Below are 13,648 nucleotides of genomic sequence, written 5' to 3'. Positions count from 1 at the left end.
GAAGAAGAAAAGAAGTAAAAAAAACCCTAACTTCTACGAGAAGATGAACAAATTGATTTTTATTGAAGGGTAAAATAGTATTTTCATATATTGGATCTCCTATTAAAGTCGGAAAAGATGGAAATATGTTAAAGAAACTAGATATAAAAAATGACGTTACTTTTAAATTGGAAAAAACTTTTCGAGTCAAAATCTACAATTTCCCAATTTTTTCCTTATTCTTATTCGGTCAAATATCGGGAATTTGCCACATGCCGTCCATAATGCTTTCCAGATCGACCGGGTTCATCGTTTCAATTGTATAATGCGAACTCCGGCCACCGAGGCTGGTCTCTTCTTCTTTTGAATTCAAATCACAGCAAAAGAGAAGATCCGGAGACCTCATTCAACCATGAGATTCCATATTTCGTCTGCAATTTTCCCTTCTTTGTTAATCTCTCTCCTCCTTCTAAACACAGCATCCCTCTGCAGAGCTGAAGTTTTAACCCTAACTGCCGACACGTTCTCCGACAAGGTACCATTTCAAACCCTAATTTACTCATCAAAGGTCCCCTTATGTGTTCTTTATGTGCCAAAACATGTAGGCGAAGGGAATGGGTCTTTTGGCTTTTGAACACTGTCTGACGTTGTCAAGCCTATTTTTGTAGTTTTGATTGATGTTCCTCTAAAATTGATGATTCGTCACTGAACCCAATTGTTATTTGGTCTATGAGCTCTATGCATTGCATGGATGTGACCGATTGGTTTGAGATTGAAATTGCTACTGTCCACTGGGATGCTACAATTTTTGATCCGCAAGAACGAACTGCGGCAGCACCGAGGAAAAAATGAAGATCCTATTGCCCAAATTAATTTCACTAATAAACTTTATTCTGAATTTCATCGTATGTTTCCAATCACCAGTAGAAAATAGCTTTTGGTATTGGGTTTCGGTTGGAGTATGGGCAAACGAGGAACCAACAGTTGAGAAGGAATTACATGCTCATGAAGATCAAACTAACTTGTTATGAAAACGTATTGTCTCATTTAGAGTGCAAGTGTATTGTTCAGCAGGATTCTGATTAGTTACATTTTAGTTTTGTTGTTCCTAGATTTAGTAACATTGGTGAAACTTGTTAAGACAAGGCTGCTCAGAAACTGTTGAAAGACCGTAAAATTTAAATTTGCAAATTATTTCATTTTTAGTAGGCGAGCCATTCTTAGTCTCACTTGGTTATTTCGACAGTGTCATTTCAAATTAAACTCTTGATTGATGGTAGGTAAATCAGCTTTCATCTCTGGCTTACAGTTTTCATCTTCGGCCTTCATGTTTTTATGCTGTTATGTTTCCTTTGGTTTATACCCTAACGGATTTTAATTTTACTTCTATCATCCAAGAATGCGTAATCAAAGTTTCAAAATAACAGTATCAATCTTTGAAAGGGTTAAATCTGATTAAGATTTGATGCCACTGTATGCCATTTAACATTGTTTCTCATGATAGAGAGTTGTATTTTGCAGGTAAAGGAAAAAGATACTGCATGGTTTGTCAAGTTTTGTGTTCCTTGGTGCAAGCATTGGTTGGTATCATTTCTCATTTGTAGTGTCCTGGTTATTTGTCCTGCCATTAATCCGTTGTTTAGTATTGCATAATTACTTGCAACATAAATTGTGGATTTCAGCAAGAATTTAGGATCATTATGGGAGGACCTGGGGAAGGCAATGGAAGGTGAGGATGAAATCGAGGTTGGAGAAGTTGATTGTGGTTCTAACAAACCAGTTTGTTCTAAAGTTGATATCCATTCATATCCTACATTTAAGCTTTTCTATGAAGGGGAAGAAGTTGCAAAGTATACAGGTACTTTTCCTCCCCCTGGCAGTTGCATTGCTTTATTTCGGTTATCCTCATCGTCCATGTCCAATATTGTTCTGGTTCTTTTCCCCCCCTTAATTTTGTAATTTAATGACTTGCAATTTAAATAGTGAAGCTTTTTCATCTATGCACATTCTTCACTAGTCAGCATACACAAATTAAAAAAGATCAGCTCATTGGTCTCAAAGCTCCTCACTGTATCTCCTCCCTTTAAATAATCAGGTTGAGCTTGGTTCTGAATCTTATTAAATGTTTTGAATAGACATTCTTCAACTTTAATGATTTTCAGATTAAGTTAAGTTAGATGGTATAACCTAACCTATTATATATCCACATTCCAGTTCTCTCAAGTTCTCAACCTCGTGGTTCTACTATAAATGAGTTATGTTTGTCAATATTGGAAAATTGAATGAAATGCCCCGTTGCATTTTTACATATGGAGTATGTAAGCAGTAAAAATTATTTTTGGATTAGGATGATTTACTAGCTATGCTTCTACAATGACTCAGGGCCAAGAGACGTTGAATCTCTCAAAACCTTTGTTCTTGAAGAAGCTGAAAAGGCAGCAGAAAAAGCGGAGCAGGACAGTGATAAAGAATTGTGATTATAGGTAGGACAAATTTTTAACTTATTCAGAGTAGTTCTTTGCCCCTTCCCTCGAGATTCCATTCGCTTAGTGCACCAATATTTGATAAACATATTTGATTTATACAATCAAATAGATTCTTTTCGATGCAGTGTTGGACTATATACACTTGATGCTCTTGGCATCCATAGACCATGAATCTGGTTGTTCATGAACTAGACCATTGATCATCACGGTCGTTTTTGCACTGTGATTAGAATGCTTAAATTTGGATAGATTTGGACCGCGATCTCGGTACCATTGTTTGCTCCCCCTTCTGTTTAGACTTCTCCCCCCACGTTTTTCTGACATTTATGGGTAGCTGCCTTTTGGTTGGGTTATGCCAAAGAGAGGTAACAAAATTGGATTAGAGTATTTTGTACTTAATAGGTTGATTATATATTATACCTTACATTATATGCAGACTTTTTATTTGGAACATTGGTGTTTATTTCTCTTGTTGATAGCAATATGCAAGCTGGGTACTGCCAATTCTGTGTAGTTTACTGAAATCAGAATGGGTGATTTTGAAAACCAAATCATGGTTTGGGTTGATGGTTCTGGTTCTGAAGTTTCAGATAATTTTTTTTTTCCCTCTAACTTTCGTAGAGAAAAAAAATGATAGAAAACAAGGACAAAAAAAAAACAAACCCACAAAGAAAGGGAGCTTCCTCTACAAAAATGGACTCAAACCATGCGAAATAACGCCTATTGAATAGTTACAAAAAGTGTTCAAAATTGAAACCTATAAAAAAAACATGAAAGTGAAGGAGGGACCATACTTCACTAAGGTTTCTTTCCACTTTCCTTAACACAAAACTCATAACATGGTGCACACACCAACAAGCTATAAAAAACAGTCACTCTCCTGAAAAAAAAAACGGATGGAGAAAGAAATCCTAATCATAGCACTGGTGTCTTTGTGACTAGCGTACTACTTCTTGTGAGGGATCTTTGGCACTTCAAATAATGTTTGTAAATCTCAGTATTTGTCCGTAAAATTTTATAAAGTTCCTTAACAAAACCCATTTCATATGCCAAGAAAAATTAAGATTCGGCTGAATCCTATGGAATTGGAAAGCTTTATAAACAATATAGGACAGGGCAGGCAAAGGATGGAAGCTCTGTGATTGTAGTAGGGGGAAAGAGAGTGCTCGCTGGACTAGGATTTCATTGTTGGCCATTATTTTTCAAGAGGTGTGATTTTGATGGATGGAGAACTAGATTAACGGCCTGATTTCATTGTTGGCCATTAATTTTCAACCTAGAAAGGATTAACATAGCAATCTTTTCAATAAGGTCAATAGTTACGTGATCGTAGAGTGGTAATTTTTCATTGTTCTACTCACATTGTTGTTAAGCACAACTGCATCAAAATTTACCTGAAACGAGTACAAACTTGTTTCGTAACAAAAATTGTTGCTTAGTTTTGATAGAAATTTTCTTTTTCTATGGTGGAAGATTAAATTATTACCCAATTTAAAACACATTGTTATAAACTAAAAGTTGGAAGTTAAATTATTATAAAGTTAAAAACAAAGGGACTAAATTCAAATCATACGTGTCTTTTTAGGTTTTGCTGGTTAAGGAATTCAAATTCTGTTTTATGTTTTTAAATTCATCAAGTATAGTAAATATGTGTTTGGTAGATATCTCCAATTTTGTTTTTAAAACTATTCTCAAATTGTGTCCAAACAGTGCAAATTCTAAATTTAGTCCCTAAATTGCAAACAGTTCTCAAGATTTTGGATTTTAAATTCTAAATTGTAGAATTATATTAAATAAAGATAAAAAAAAATTAGAAATAAAATATGTCTGGTCATAAAATATTTTAAATTCATTTTTTTAAAAAGAAACAAGATATGTATTATGTACAGTATTATTAATTATATAATATTATAAAATAATAATTATATAAAAAATTTAGGTTAGAAGACGCGATTGGTCTCTAAAATTTTTTGTGGAAGTAACAATTTAGTCCTTAAACTTTAGTTTGTAACGATTTAGTCTTTATACTTCCAATTTGGTAACAATTTAGTCTTTGAACTTTAGTATATAACAATTTAATTCTCATACTATCAAATTTGTAACAATTCAGACCCTAACATAAAAAGACAATCAAAATTAGATGCTATTTTTTTTATTATTATTATTTTATGATGTAGACTTTATATTTTATACAAATATTGAGTCTCTAGTCAGTTTATCAGTTTATTGATGCAAGAAATCTTATTAAACTTTAACACTAATTTCTAAAATAGGGATTAAATCATTACAAATTTTAAAGTACAAGGACTAAATTGAAATTATAGAGATTAAATCGTTATAATCTAAAGCTTAGGGACTAAATTGTTACTTCTTTGAAAGTTTAGAGAGATTTTTAACAATTTTTTTAACATAAACCATATTCATAAGTAAATTAATTATAATTTATTATCAATTAAATATTAGTGAGTAACTACAACTAATTTTATTATTTATAAATATAGTATCAAACATATTTTAAATAATTGTTCAAATTATAATATAATTTTTGAAGTTGTTACCAAACATATATCTAAAAATATAAATACAACTTTGTTTTTATTGATTCCGTTGTTTTTAGATTCTCTACCAAACCGATTAACCTTTCTTTCTTCTTGGTCTTTTCCATTTTGTTTTTTCACGTCATGTTTTTGGGTCACAAATTGCATCTTTGGGAGTAGACCGGGTAGGCAGGTTCCGGGTAAATTCCATAATGTGCTCATGGTGTCTCTGCTTTCCAAAACCCAGAACCACTACCGGATACCGGCTGCGGAATAAAATAATCCCATTCGCCATAAAACCTCAACATATCAATCTTCTTCACTGTACTCTCTGTCCCCCATACTAACTATTTGCTTATCATGCATAACCATCAAACTTTACTTTACGTTATTTTCAAATACAAGAAAATGAGTAAGTTTATTTACGAATATAATAAAACGTCAGTGTTTATTAGTGATAGCGAGGGATTGATACTAACATTTTGTTATATTTGAAAATATTTTCAACAGTTTTTCATTTAAAATAATTATCCTAGAAATAAATATATAAAAACTATTTCTACTTTTCATTCATCAATATATTTTTTGTTTATTAATTCTATAGAAAAATACTCCCACTAAATTTTCTGTAACTAAGCTCCAAGTTGGTAAATATCTATTTCTTTTTCAAATTGATAATTCAACTTTGGGTCGTACTCGTCTCACAGGTTTCAAGATTATCCTTCAATGCAACGAAATCAAGGTTCTTGAAGTTATGACTATCCGTGATGCTTTGAATAACAACCTTTCTACCAATGTTCAAAATATCATGATGAGGTATAATTGTCTAGAGGTCGTTCATCTCCTTAATGATAATGTTTGATCTCTTTGAGATCTCTTTTTTTAGTGAGTAGATCAAGTCTTTAGCAGTTGATTTGCGGTATGTTTTCTTCTCTCAAGTCTCATGTAAAGCGCTACTACAATTTTTTGGCTCATTCCCTTTCAAGAAGGGTTTTGGAAGAGCAAACTTCGTCTCTTCTTCTTTCCCCTTAATCGAAGTGGTTTGTTTTGTCACCATGAGTGGTTGTGTTTTGTTTCCTCAATTTTTTTAATGGTATGTATATATATTAAGTTAAGTTCATTTATTAACATTTCTTTATCTATCGGTGAAGAAGTTTAATGGAAATTATGAAATTAGAAAGTATTGTTTCTTAAAACACAATACCAAAAATAAAATCGTTATCAAATTGCTTATTTGATTATTCAAATCTCGATGATATCAACCAAATAAGTAGTTTTTCCTTAATGATAGATCATATCAAACAATGTTAAAATTTAAAAAACAATCTAAAATTCTCATTGCCACTAAAAAATTATAACGATAGTTTTACTATTAACATAACATTAAGAAATAAAAACTGAAGTATGTTACTTAAATTAATTAAAAATAAGTTAAAAAAACATATTTGGTCCCTAAATCGAGTAACAATTTAGTCTTCGAACTTTGGTTTGTAACGATTTAGTTCATGAACCCTCAATTTTGTAACAATTCAGTCCTTAAACTTTATTATGTAATAATTTAGTCATTATACTTTTAAATTCATATAACAATTTAATCCCTAACTTAAACAAATTTATCAAAAGTACGTGTCAATTTTTATTATTTTATGTGTAGGTTTTGTATTTTATAAAAATATCAAGTCTCTAATTAGTTTATTGGTTTATTTATGTAAGAAATTTCATTAAATCTTAACACTCATTTCTACGATAAGGAATTAAATTGTTATTAATTTTTAAAGTTGACCAAATCGTTACATGATAAAATTTAGGGATTAAATTGTTAACAACTAAAATTCAAGATTAAATTATTACTTCTACGAAAATTTAAGAATTAACGATTATTTTTAACCTTAAAAATATCAACATGTTAGGCAATTGAAAGGTAGTTTCATCCCTCAATAAAATTAATTAATATCCAATTAATAATTTAACTATTTTTCGTTTTTCTCCCTACTTCCTTTTGTGTGTATGCATGTCCCCCATGGTTGAGACAAAAAGGCTAATGATGTTTGTGACAAAAAACAGCCATACTTTTTAAGAAATAATTTACTAAAATTTTAAATAAATTGCACTTTTAAATTAATGTTAATTTCTATAAATAAAGTTCACATTTAAATTTCTATAAATAAAAAAGTTCATATTTAAAAATAGTTTTTTTTTAATCTAAAATTGGTTTTAGAAATAAATTTAAAATTTTCGGAGTAAATTAGACAATTTCTTCACCTCCGCTTTCTGCCTCATTTGTTTATCCCTCGTTTCTTGAATCGGCGGGAGCTCCCCCATTCCGGCTTCTCCATTTTTCTTCGTCTTTTTGAGGTTTGATTCTATTACAGCTTGATGGATAGTTTTTGTATAAGATTTATTTGATCTTCGTACGTGCATGACGTTTAATCCATTGTTGTATAACGGATTTGTTTCAATAGGTGGATCTATCTAGGTATTGATTCGTATCAGGAGGATTTGAATGTTATCGTCTTTGATTTAGTTTGTGGTATCTTTTAATCGTTTGTTTCGGTCTAGGAGGATTGATTTTCTGTTTCGTATTTGTGGAACTAGTCGAATGCTGCGATTACGTAGAAGAGACTATCATCAATGAATAATTCTAAGACTTTTGGATGATCTTATTAAGGTTCGTTAAGTTTCTGGGGGATTTGGTTTTCTTTTTCTTAAATGTGAAAGAGGAAATTTCATCGATAATGTGTTTACGGTTTTCATATCCTAAAAGATATACGAACTGGATTATGTTTATTTATAGATTTAATGCAAATATATCGAGGAGATATCCATTTGGATTACTTGTACAGAGGACATTGTTCGGTAAACTTACCGTTTGGTTTACCATTATTAACTCTTTCAGGCTAAAAGTTTATAATGGGGAAAGAGAAGGCCCACATTAACATTGTGGTCATTGGTCACGTTGACTCTGGGAAGTCTACCACCACGGGACACTTGATCTACAAGCTTGGTGGTATTGACAAGCGTGTCATTGAAAGGTTTGAGAAAGAAGCTGCTGAAATGAACAAGAGGTCCTTCAAGTATGCCTGGGTGTTGGACAAGCTTAAGGCTGAGCGTGAACGTGGCATTACCATTGATATTGCCTTGTGGAAGTTCGAAACCACCAAATACTATTGCACTGTTATTGATGCCCCTGGACATCGTGATTTCATTAAGAACATGATTACTGGCACCTCACAAGCTGATTGTGCTGTTCTCATTATTGACTCCACTACTGGTGGTTTTGAAGCTGGTATTTCTAAGGATGGTCAAACCCGTGAGCACGCTTTGCTTGCATTTACTCTCGGTGTCAAGCAGATGATTTGCTGCTGCAACAAGGTGAGGTTTCTGTTTCGCATATATGCTTTTTGATCATGTTTGTGACCTTGGTTTTCTTTTAGTGTTCGTTGTTAGCTTAGCTTCTGCATTCACCTTGTAGATGGATGCCACCACCCCCAAGTACTCCAAGGCAAGGTATGATGAAATTGTCAAGGAAGTTTCTTCCTACCTCAAGAAGGTTGGATACAACCCTGACAAGATCCCATTTGTCCCCATCTCTGGTTTCGAAGGAGACAACATGATTGAGAGGTCAACCAATCTTGATTGGTACAAGGGTCCAACTCTCCTTGAGGCTCTTGACTTGATCCAGGAGCCCAAGAGGCCCTCAGACAAGCCACTCCGTCTTCCACTTCAGGATGTGTACAAGATCGGTGGTATTGGAACTGTACCAGTCGGACGTGTCGAGACTGGTATCCTCAAGCCTGGAATGGTTGTCACTTTTGGCCCTTCTGGATTGACCACCGAAGTTAAGTCTGTTGAGATGCACCACGAAGCTCTCCCTGAGGCTGTTCCTGGTGACAATGTGGGATTCAACGTGAAGAATGTTGCTGTAAAGGATCTCAAGCGTGGTTTCGTTGCTTCCAACTCAAAGGATGACCCTGTCAAGGAGGCTGCCAATTTCACTTCTCAAGTCATTATCATGAACCACCCAGGACAAATTGGCAATGGTTATGCTCCAGTGCTCGATTGCCACACCTCTCACATTGCCGTGAAGTTTGCCGAGATTCTAACCAAGATAGACAGGCGATCCGGTAAGGAACTTGAGAAGGAACCCAAGTTCTTAAAGAATGGTGATGCAGGTATGATTAAGATGATTCCCACCAAGCCCATGGTAGTGGAAACTTTCTCTCAGTACCCTCCTCTTGGACGTTTTGCCGTGAGGGACATGAGACAGACTGTTGCTGTTGGCGTCATCAAGTCTGTCGAAAAGAAGGATCCGAGTGGTGCTAAGGTTACCAAGTCCGCAGTCAAGAAGGGTGGAAAGTGAACCGTACTTACAAAACCTCACACAACTCTGTCTGAGGCTTGCAAGTATAATTGTCAGAATAAAGACCTGGTAAATTTTCTTGATGCTGCTTTGTTGAGTCTTTTAATTTACATTGGTGATTATAGTTGTCGGCGTTGGTTATTAGGAACCCAGTCTCAGAATTGGGTGCTTGATAGACGGTGGCACAACTATAACTATAGTCCTTTTATCTTTGTTTGGTCTTCTGCTTTATTTGTCCTAAGTGGCTCAAAAGTTTTCGATTTCTATGTTTCTTGGGATATACATATACTACATATTAATATGAAAGACTAATGTCATTGCTTATTTTCACAATGAAGAAATTACTGTCTTTCTAATTTGTTTGATAGCATATGTTCAATTTGTTGCACTCTGACCTTTGGCCCTAAAATCGTTTAAGCTAGAATTGCTGTTCTTGTTATAAAATATTTCATACAAATTTTGAAACTCTTCGAATCTATAAAAGAAGTTTCGAGGAGATCTATCGTAAAAAATGAAGAAAATATGTGAAGAGGACCCTTGCTTAAAACTTATTCTCCTCCCTCACTTCGATGTTTTTTTGCCTCTCCTTCTACCTTGATGATTCAGAGTTGCAATCGTTCAAGTCTCCAAAATGTTTCATACATTAATTTATTCTACTTTCGAAGTTTTGTCTCTGTACTTTTCTCTAAATTTGAATTGTATATGAAATTATTTTTTTCAGAACATAATCAGGAATCATACACATATGTTTGGTAAATTGAATATTAGAAAAGTAAGTTCTACTATCTTTCGAACAAACACCTACACTCGAAAATCTGTAATTAGTCATCAAAGAGCCACATATGACATATATTTGATAAATTGAATATGGAAAAAGTCATCCATTATCTTTCAAACAAATATCTACATTCGAAAAAAAAATATATGAGTTTACTAAAAATATAAAAACAGAATGGATACGCAAATATTCTCTCCCTATTTATATAGTATAGATAAACATAAGGGAATGTGAAACGTGGTCTCATTTTGTTCAAACATTTCTACTTTCGTATCCCAACCTATCTTCTCTCCCGTCCCTTTCCCACCTCCTTCATTTATAATTTATTTTAGCTTTGTTATGCTCAATATCTCGTTTCATCTTTTAATAATAAATAAATAAAACAGTCTTATTTTGTTTGTTACAACTTACAAACTTACATCTTCATCAATTAAAATCTACTAGATGACAAACAAGTTCCTGAAATTTTGCTACATTCCATCCATAACAAGTCAAATTTTTAACCATTTAGAGCCAAATAGTTCCCAAGCCCAACTCAGATCAAACAAGAACAATACATAAAAACAAACCCAGATCAGAATTGACAAAATATATGAAAAGAAAGATCCAAACCCAACAAAACCCAGATCCTTTTTTCTAATCTAAGCAGCTTTTGCAACACAAATTAAGGTGATTTCACAGAATTCATTGACGAAATCCTCAAGATCTCCCTCTTTAATCGCTTCAAACAACCTGTTTTCCTCCATGTTTCTTGATCTTTGCATTCTCGTTCTCATGGCTTTCCTCCTTCGATCATGATCTGCCATCCTACAACTCCCAAAAAACAGAGCAACATAACAATATAGTGTTTGTATTCAGAGAAAGAGAAAAGTTAGGAAGGGTCAAGGAAACATACTCAGTAGAGAGGGAATGATTAGAGAGAGTGAAGGCTGAAACACAGAGAGGAAGACCTTGAGATCCAGTCTTGGATTGCATTTCTCTGACGAGAGCAAGAAGAAGAAGAAGAAGAAACAGAGGAGTTATAATTTCAGTTGTTTGAGGTAGAAAAAAAGAAGAACAAAAGAGAGAGAATAAAGAATCTAAAGCACGGGTTTTGGTTTTGGGGCTTTTTGAGGGGCCTTTGGTGCCTGATTAATTCTCCGTGTCTTAAAACAAAGAAAGTAGTAAAGTGAAGTGAAGAAAAAAATGGGTTGTTGGTTTAATTAAATTTAGGCTAGGAAATTTTTTTGGTTCTGGTTCTCAAACTTTGATGAAATTTGAAAGTAACCTTAGTGGGTAACAATTTTGTCTCTATATTTTCAGATTTAATCCCTATCGTGAAATATGTTATCCCTATCGTGAAATATGTTAATATGTTTTCATAAAATTTCTTACATGTATAGATTGATAAAACTGACTAGAAATTAAATTTATTTATAAATTGTAAAGATCAAGTCGTTAAGTGATGTTGACAATTGGTTTGGATGAAATATGCAAACGAGGTTCAAACTTTTGTTGACCCCATTCAAAAATCTATCTTCTGGGGGTCTATTAAAGGCTTTCTTTTGATCAACTGCAAGAGTAATCATGTTGCATCTAACTTAGTTTACCATGTTCAAGGATTCCGTTTTTTGACGATTTGGCTTGAAAAACCGCTCTTCATGGGTGGATTTTGCTTTACTTGTTGATTTGTTAGTTTTTTAAGGCCTTTTTTTAATCTTTTTGTTATACTAAAAAAAGGATAGATTAAATTGTTACCGACTAAAGTTTATGATAGGAATTAAATCGTTACAAATTGTAAAGTACAATGACTAAATCATTACTTATTATAGTTTAAGGACAAACCATTACAAAAAAATTTGATAGTACAAGATTAAATTATTATCAACTAAAGTTCATAGATTAAATTGTTACTTGTATGAAAATTTAGGAATCAAAAGTATTTTTTAACCTTAAATTTATCATAATTCACCAGCTTAAACTTTTAAGTGATGATTTAACATGATATTAGACTGAAAATGATAGAACTTTTAAGTGATGATTTAACATGATATTACTTCGAGAATAATTGACCAATACTAGAATAGTTATTGAAGTACGACCATATGTTATATTCGCGAGCGTGTAACACATAATCGAAGGAAAAGTAGCAAGCACAAACCAAAATTTGAAGGACACTACACTTATTATTCATAATTATTCATATTTATGTAACTTGTCCTTATTGCATTTACCATCATTTATCTCTCTTTACTATAGTTTGTTACCATCATTTATGTCTCTTTTTACTATAGTTTAATGAGCACTACTTAGATGTACAATTTTTGAACAATTCAATTCAATTGCGTACAAAAAGAAATATATATTTAAGAAGAAGTAAGAAATATATTTAAAAAGAAGTAAGGAGTTTATTTCATGATAAAATTAGGATTATGATATAATATTAAATTAGTTTTCATCTATCAATTTAAACTTCTGAATCAATTTATGATTTAAGATGATATCAGAGAAGATGGTCTAGTAAAATTTAATATGATATCATCTAACAAACACTTTAGTGAGATGCATAAATATAGTCATATAGGTATAGGATGCACCTAATTATTTTTCTAGTTTTATTTTTAGTGCTTTCTTTCTTTTGGTTTCAATTTTTTTTAGTGGTTGAAATTGAGTTTACAAGATATCATTTGATAATCATTTTGTTTTGATTTTCTATTTTAAAAAATTGAACTTATAATGTTTACTTCTAACCATAATTTTCTTTCTATATTAGCTAAATTTTTTTAGAATCTTGTCTATAAACGAAGTCATAATTTTTTAATCGAAAAATGTCAAGTTTTTAGAAGTGAAAAAATGGAGGTAGTTTTTCGTGAATTTGGTTTTGTTTTTTAAATTTGACTTGGAAATTAAATGTGTTTTTAAGGAAATTAAAAAACTCACGAAAAATGGTGAGGAAATAAACATATTTTTAAAAAATAGAAAAAATAAATAAATAAAATGATTACTAATCAGGATCAAAGTAATATTGACTTTTATCCCATCTAAAGGTAAACTTGGTTGCGAATCAATTTCAAATGCCTCAAGTAGTAGGTTTTTGAACTTCCGATTTTGAGTATAATCAAAGTTCTTAACTCACAAAATTTGTATCTTCTATAGAAATTTGATCTCATAGAAAGTAAAATGTTATGTAAATTCGAAAGTCAATAGACTTTAAATTTCTTTAAAGTATATGGACTAAATAATTAAATACAACCTTACAAGTTTTAAGCAGTTTCACAACTTTAAAAATGTTAGAGAAATAGAAATTTTTTAAAACACAAGCCTAAGCATAGTTATGCAAGTTCTAGTATGAACTTTGTAATTTAACCTTCATTTTTCTAGCTGAGTGAAAGTCTATAATCTTCAATAATTGATGCTAATTATTCAACATTAGATATTGTTTTGGGTAACTTTCATTCAAATGTTAATGATGGGATAAAGGATGTAAAGGGAATTGTTAGATTATCTGTATAATGTAGTTAATGGCATA

The 13,648-nt window shown here is 32.2% G+C and overlaps 2 protein-coding genes and 1 long non-coding RNA gene across 5 annotated transcripts; 2 read left to right on the top strand and 1 right to left on the bottom strand.

Annotated features, from left to right (window-relative positions):
* The first annotated feature begins 202 nt into the window (after positions 1-202).
* On the top strand, positions 203-6,053 carry LOC120087794 (protein disulfide-isomerase 5-1). Of its 3 annotated transcripts, none has more exons than XM_039044697.1 (5): positions 203-514; positions 1,501-1,559; positions 1,662-1,837; positions 2,362-2,462; positions 5,710-6,053. In XM_039044697.1, exons 1-4 carry the CDS (start codon positions 392-394, stop codon positions 2,454-2,456), a joined length of 453 nt encoding a protein of 150 aa, XP_038900625.1. In that variant the 5' UTR covers positions 203-391; the 3' UTR covers positions 2,457-2,462; positions 5,710-6,053. The 3 variants fall into 3 exon arrangements, with proteins under 3 accessions (XP_038900625.1, XP_038900626.1, XP_038900624.1); XM_039044698.1 differs by lacking the exon at positions 5,710-6,053 and adding an exon at positions 2,591-2,916; XM_039044696.1 differs by lacking the exon at positions 5,710-6,053 and having other exon boundaries at positions 207-514; positions 2,362-2,916.
* Positions 6,054-7,203: 1,150 nt separating this feature from the next.
* Positions 7,204-9,703, top strand: LOC120087624 (elongation factor 1-alpha). The gene is made up of 3 exons (XM_039044459.1): positions 7,204-7,357; positions 7,899-8,374; positions 8,475-9,703. The coding sequence occupies exons 2-3, from the start codon at positions 7,913-7,915 to the stop codon at positions 9,360-9,362; spliced, it is 1,350 nt and encodes a 449-aa protein (XP_038900387.1). The 5' UTR covers positions 7,204-7,357; positions 7,899-7,912; the 3' UTR covers positions 9,363-9,703.
* Positions 9,704-10,494: 791 nt separating this feature from the next.
* Positions 10,495-11,302, bottom strand: LOC120088666. The gene is made up of 2 exons (XR_005485000.1): positions 11,036-11,302; positions 10,495-10,947 (listed from the first exon to the last, which is right to left on the bottom strand). It is a non-coding gene; the product is annotated as an uncharacterized LOC120088666 (long non-coding RNA).
* Positions 11,303-13,648: the final 2,346 nt, after the last annotated feature.

This window comes from Benincasa hispida, chromosome 10 (assembly GCF_009727055.1).
Source record: "Benincasa hispida cultivar B227 chromosome 10, ASM972705v1, whole genome shotgun sequence".
Lineage (NCBI taxonomy): Eukaryota > Viridiplantae > Streptophyta > Magnoliopsida > Cucurbitales > Cucurbitaceae > Benincasa > Benincasa hispida.
The sequence above is the reverse complement of the archived record's forward strand: the minus strand, read 5'-3'. Positions and strand labels throughout refer to the sequence as shown.

Excerpts from the sequence above, each read along its gene's own strand:
- LOC120087794 (XM_039044697.1), top strand. The coding sequence starts at position 392 with ATGAGATTCCATATTTCGTCTGCAATTTTCCCTTCTTTGTTAATCTCT. Across the intron at positions 515-1,500 it reads CCGACACGTTCTCCGACAAG|GTAAAGGAAAAAGATACTGC; the intron begins GTACCATTTCAA and ends TGTATTTTGCAG. Across the intron at positions 1,560-1,661 it reads GTTCCTTGGTGCAAGCATTG|CAAGAATTTAGGATCATTAT; the intron begins GTTGGTATCATT and ends TGTGGATTTCAG.
- LOC120087624 (XM_039044459.1), top strand. The coding sequence starts at position 7,913 with ATGGGGAAAGAGAAGGCCCACATTAACATTGTGGTCATTGGTCACGTT. Across the intron at positions 8,375-8,474 it reads TGATTTGCTGCTGCAACAAG|ATGGATGCCACCACCCCCAA; the intron begins GTGAGGTTTCTG and ends TTCACCTTGTAG.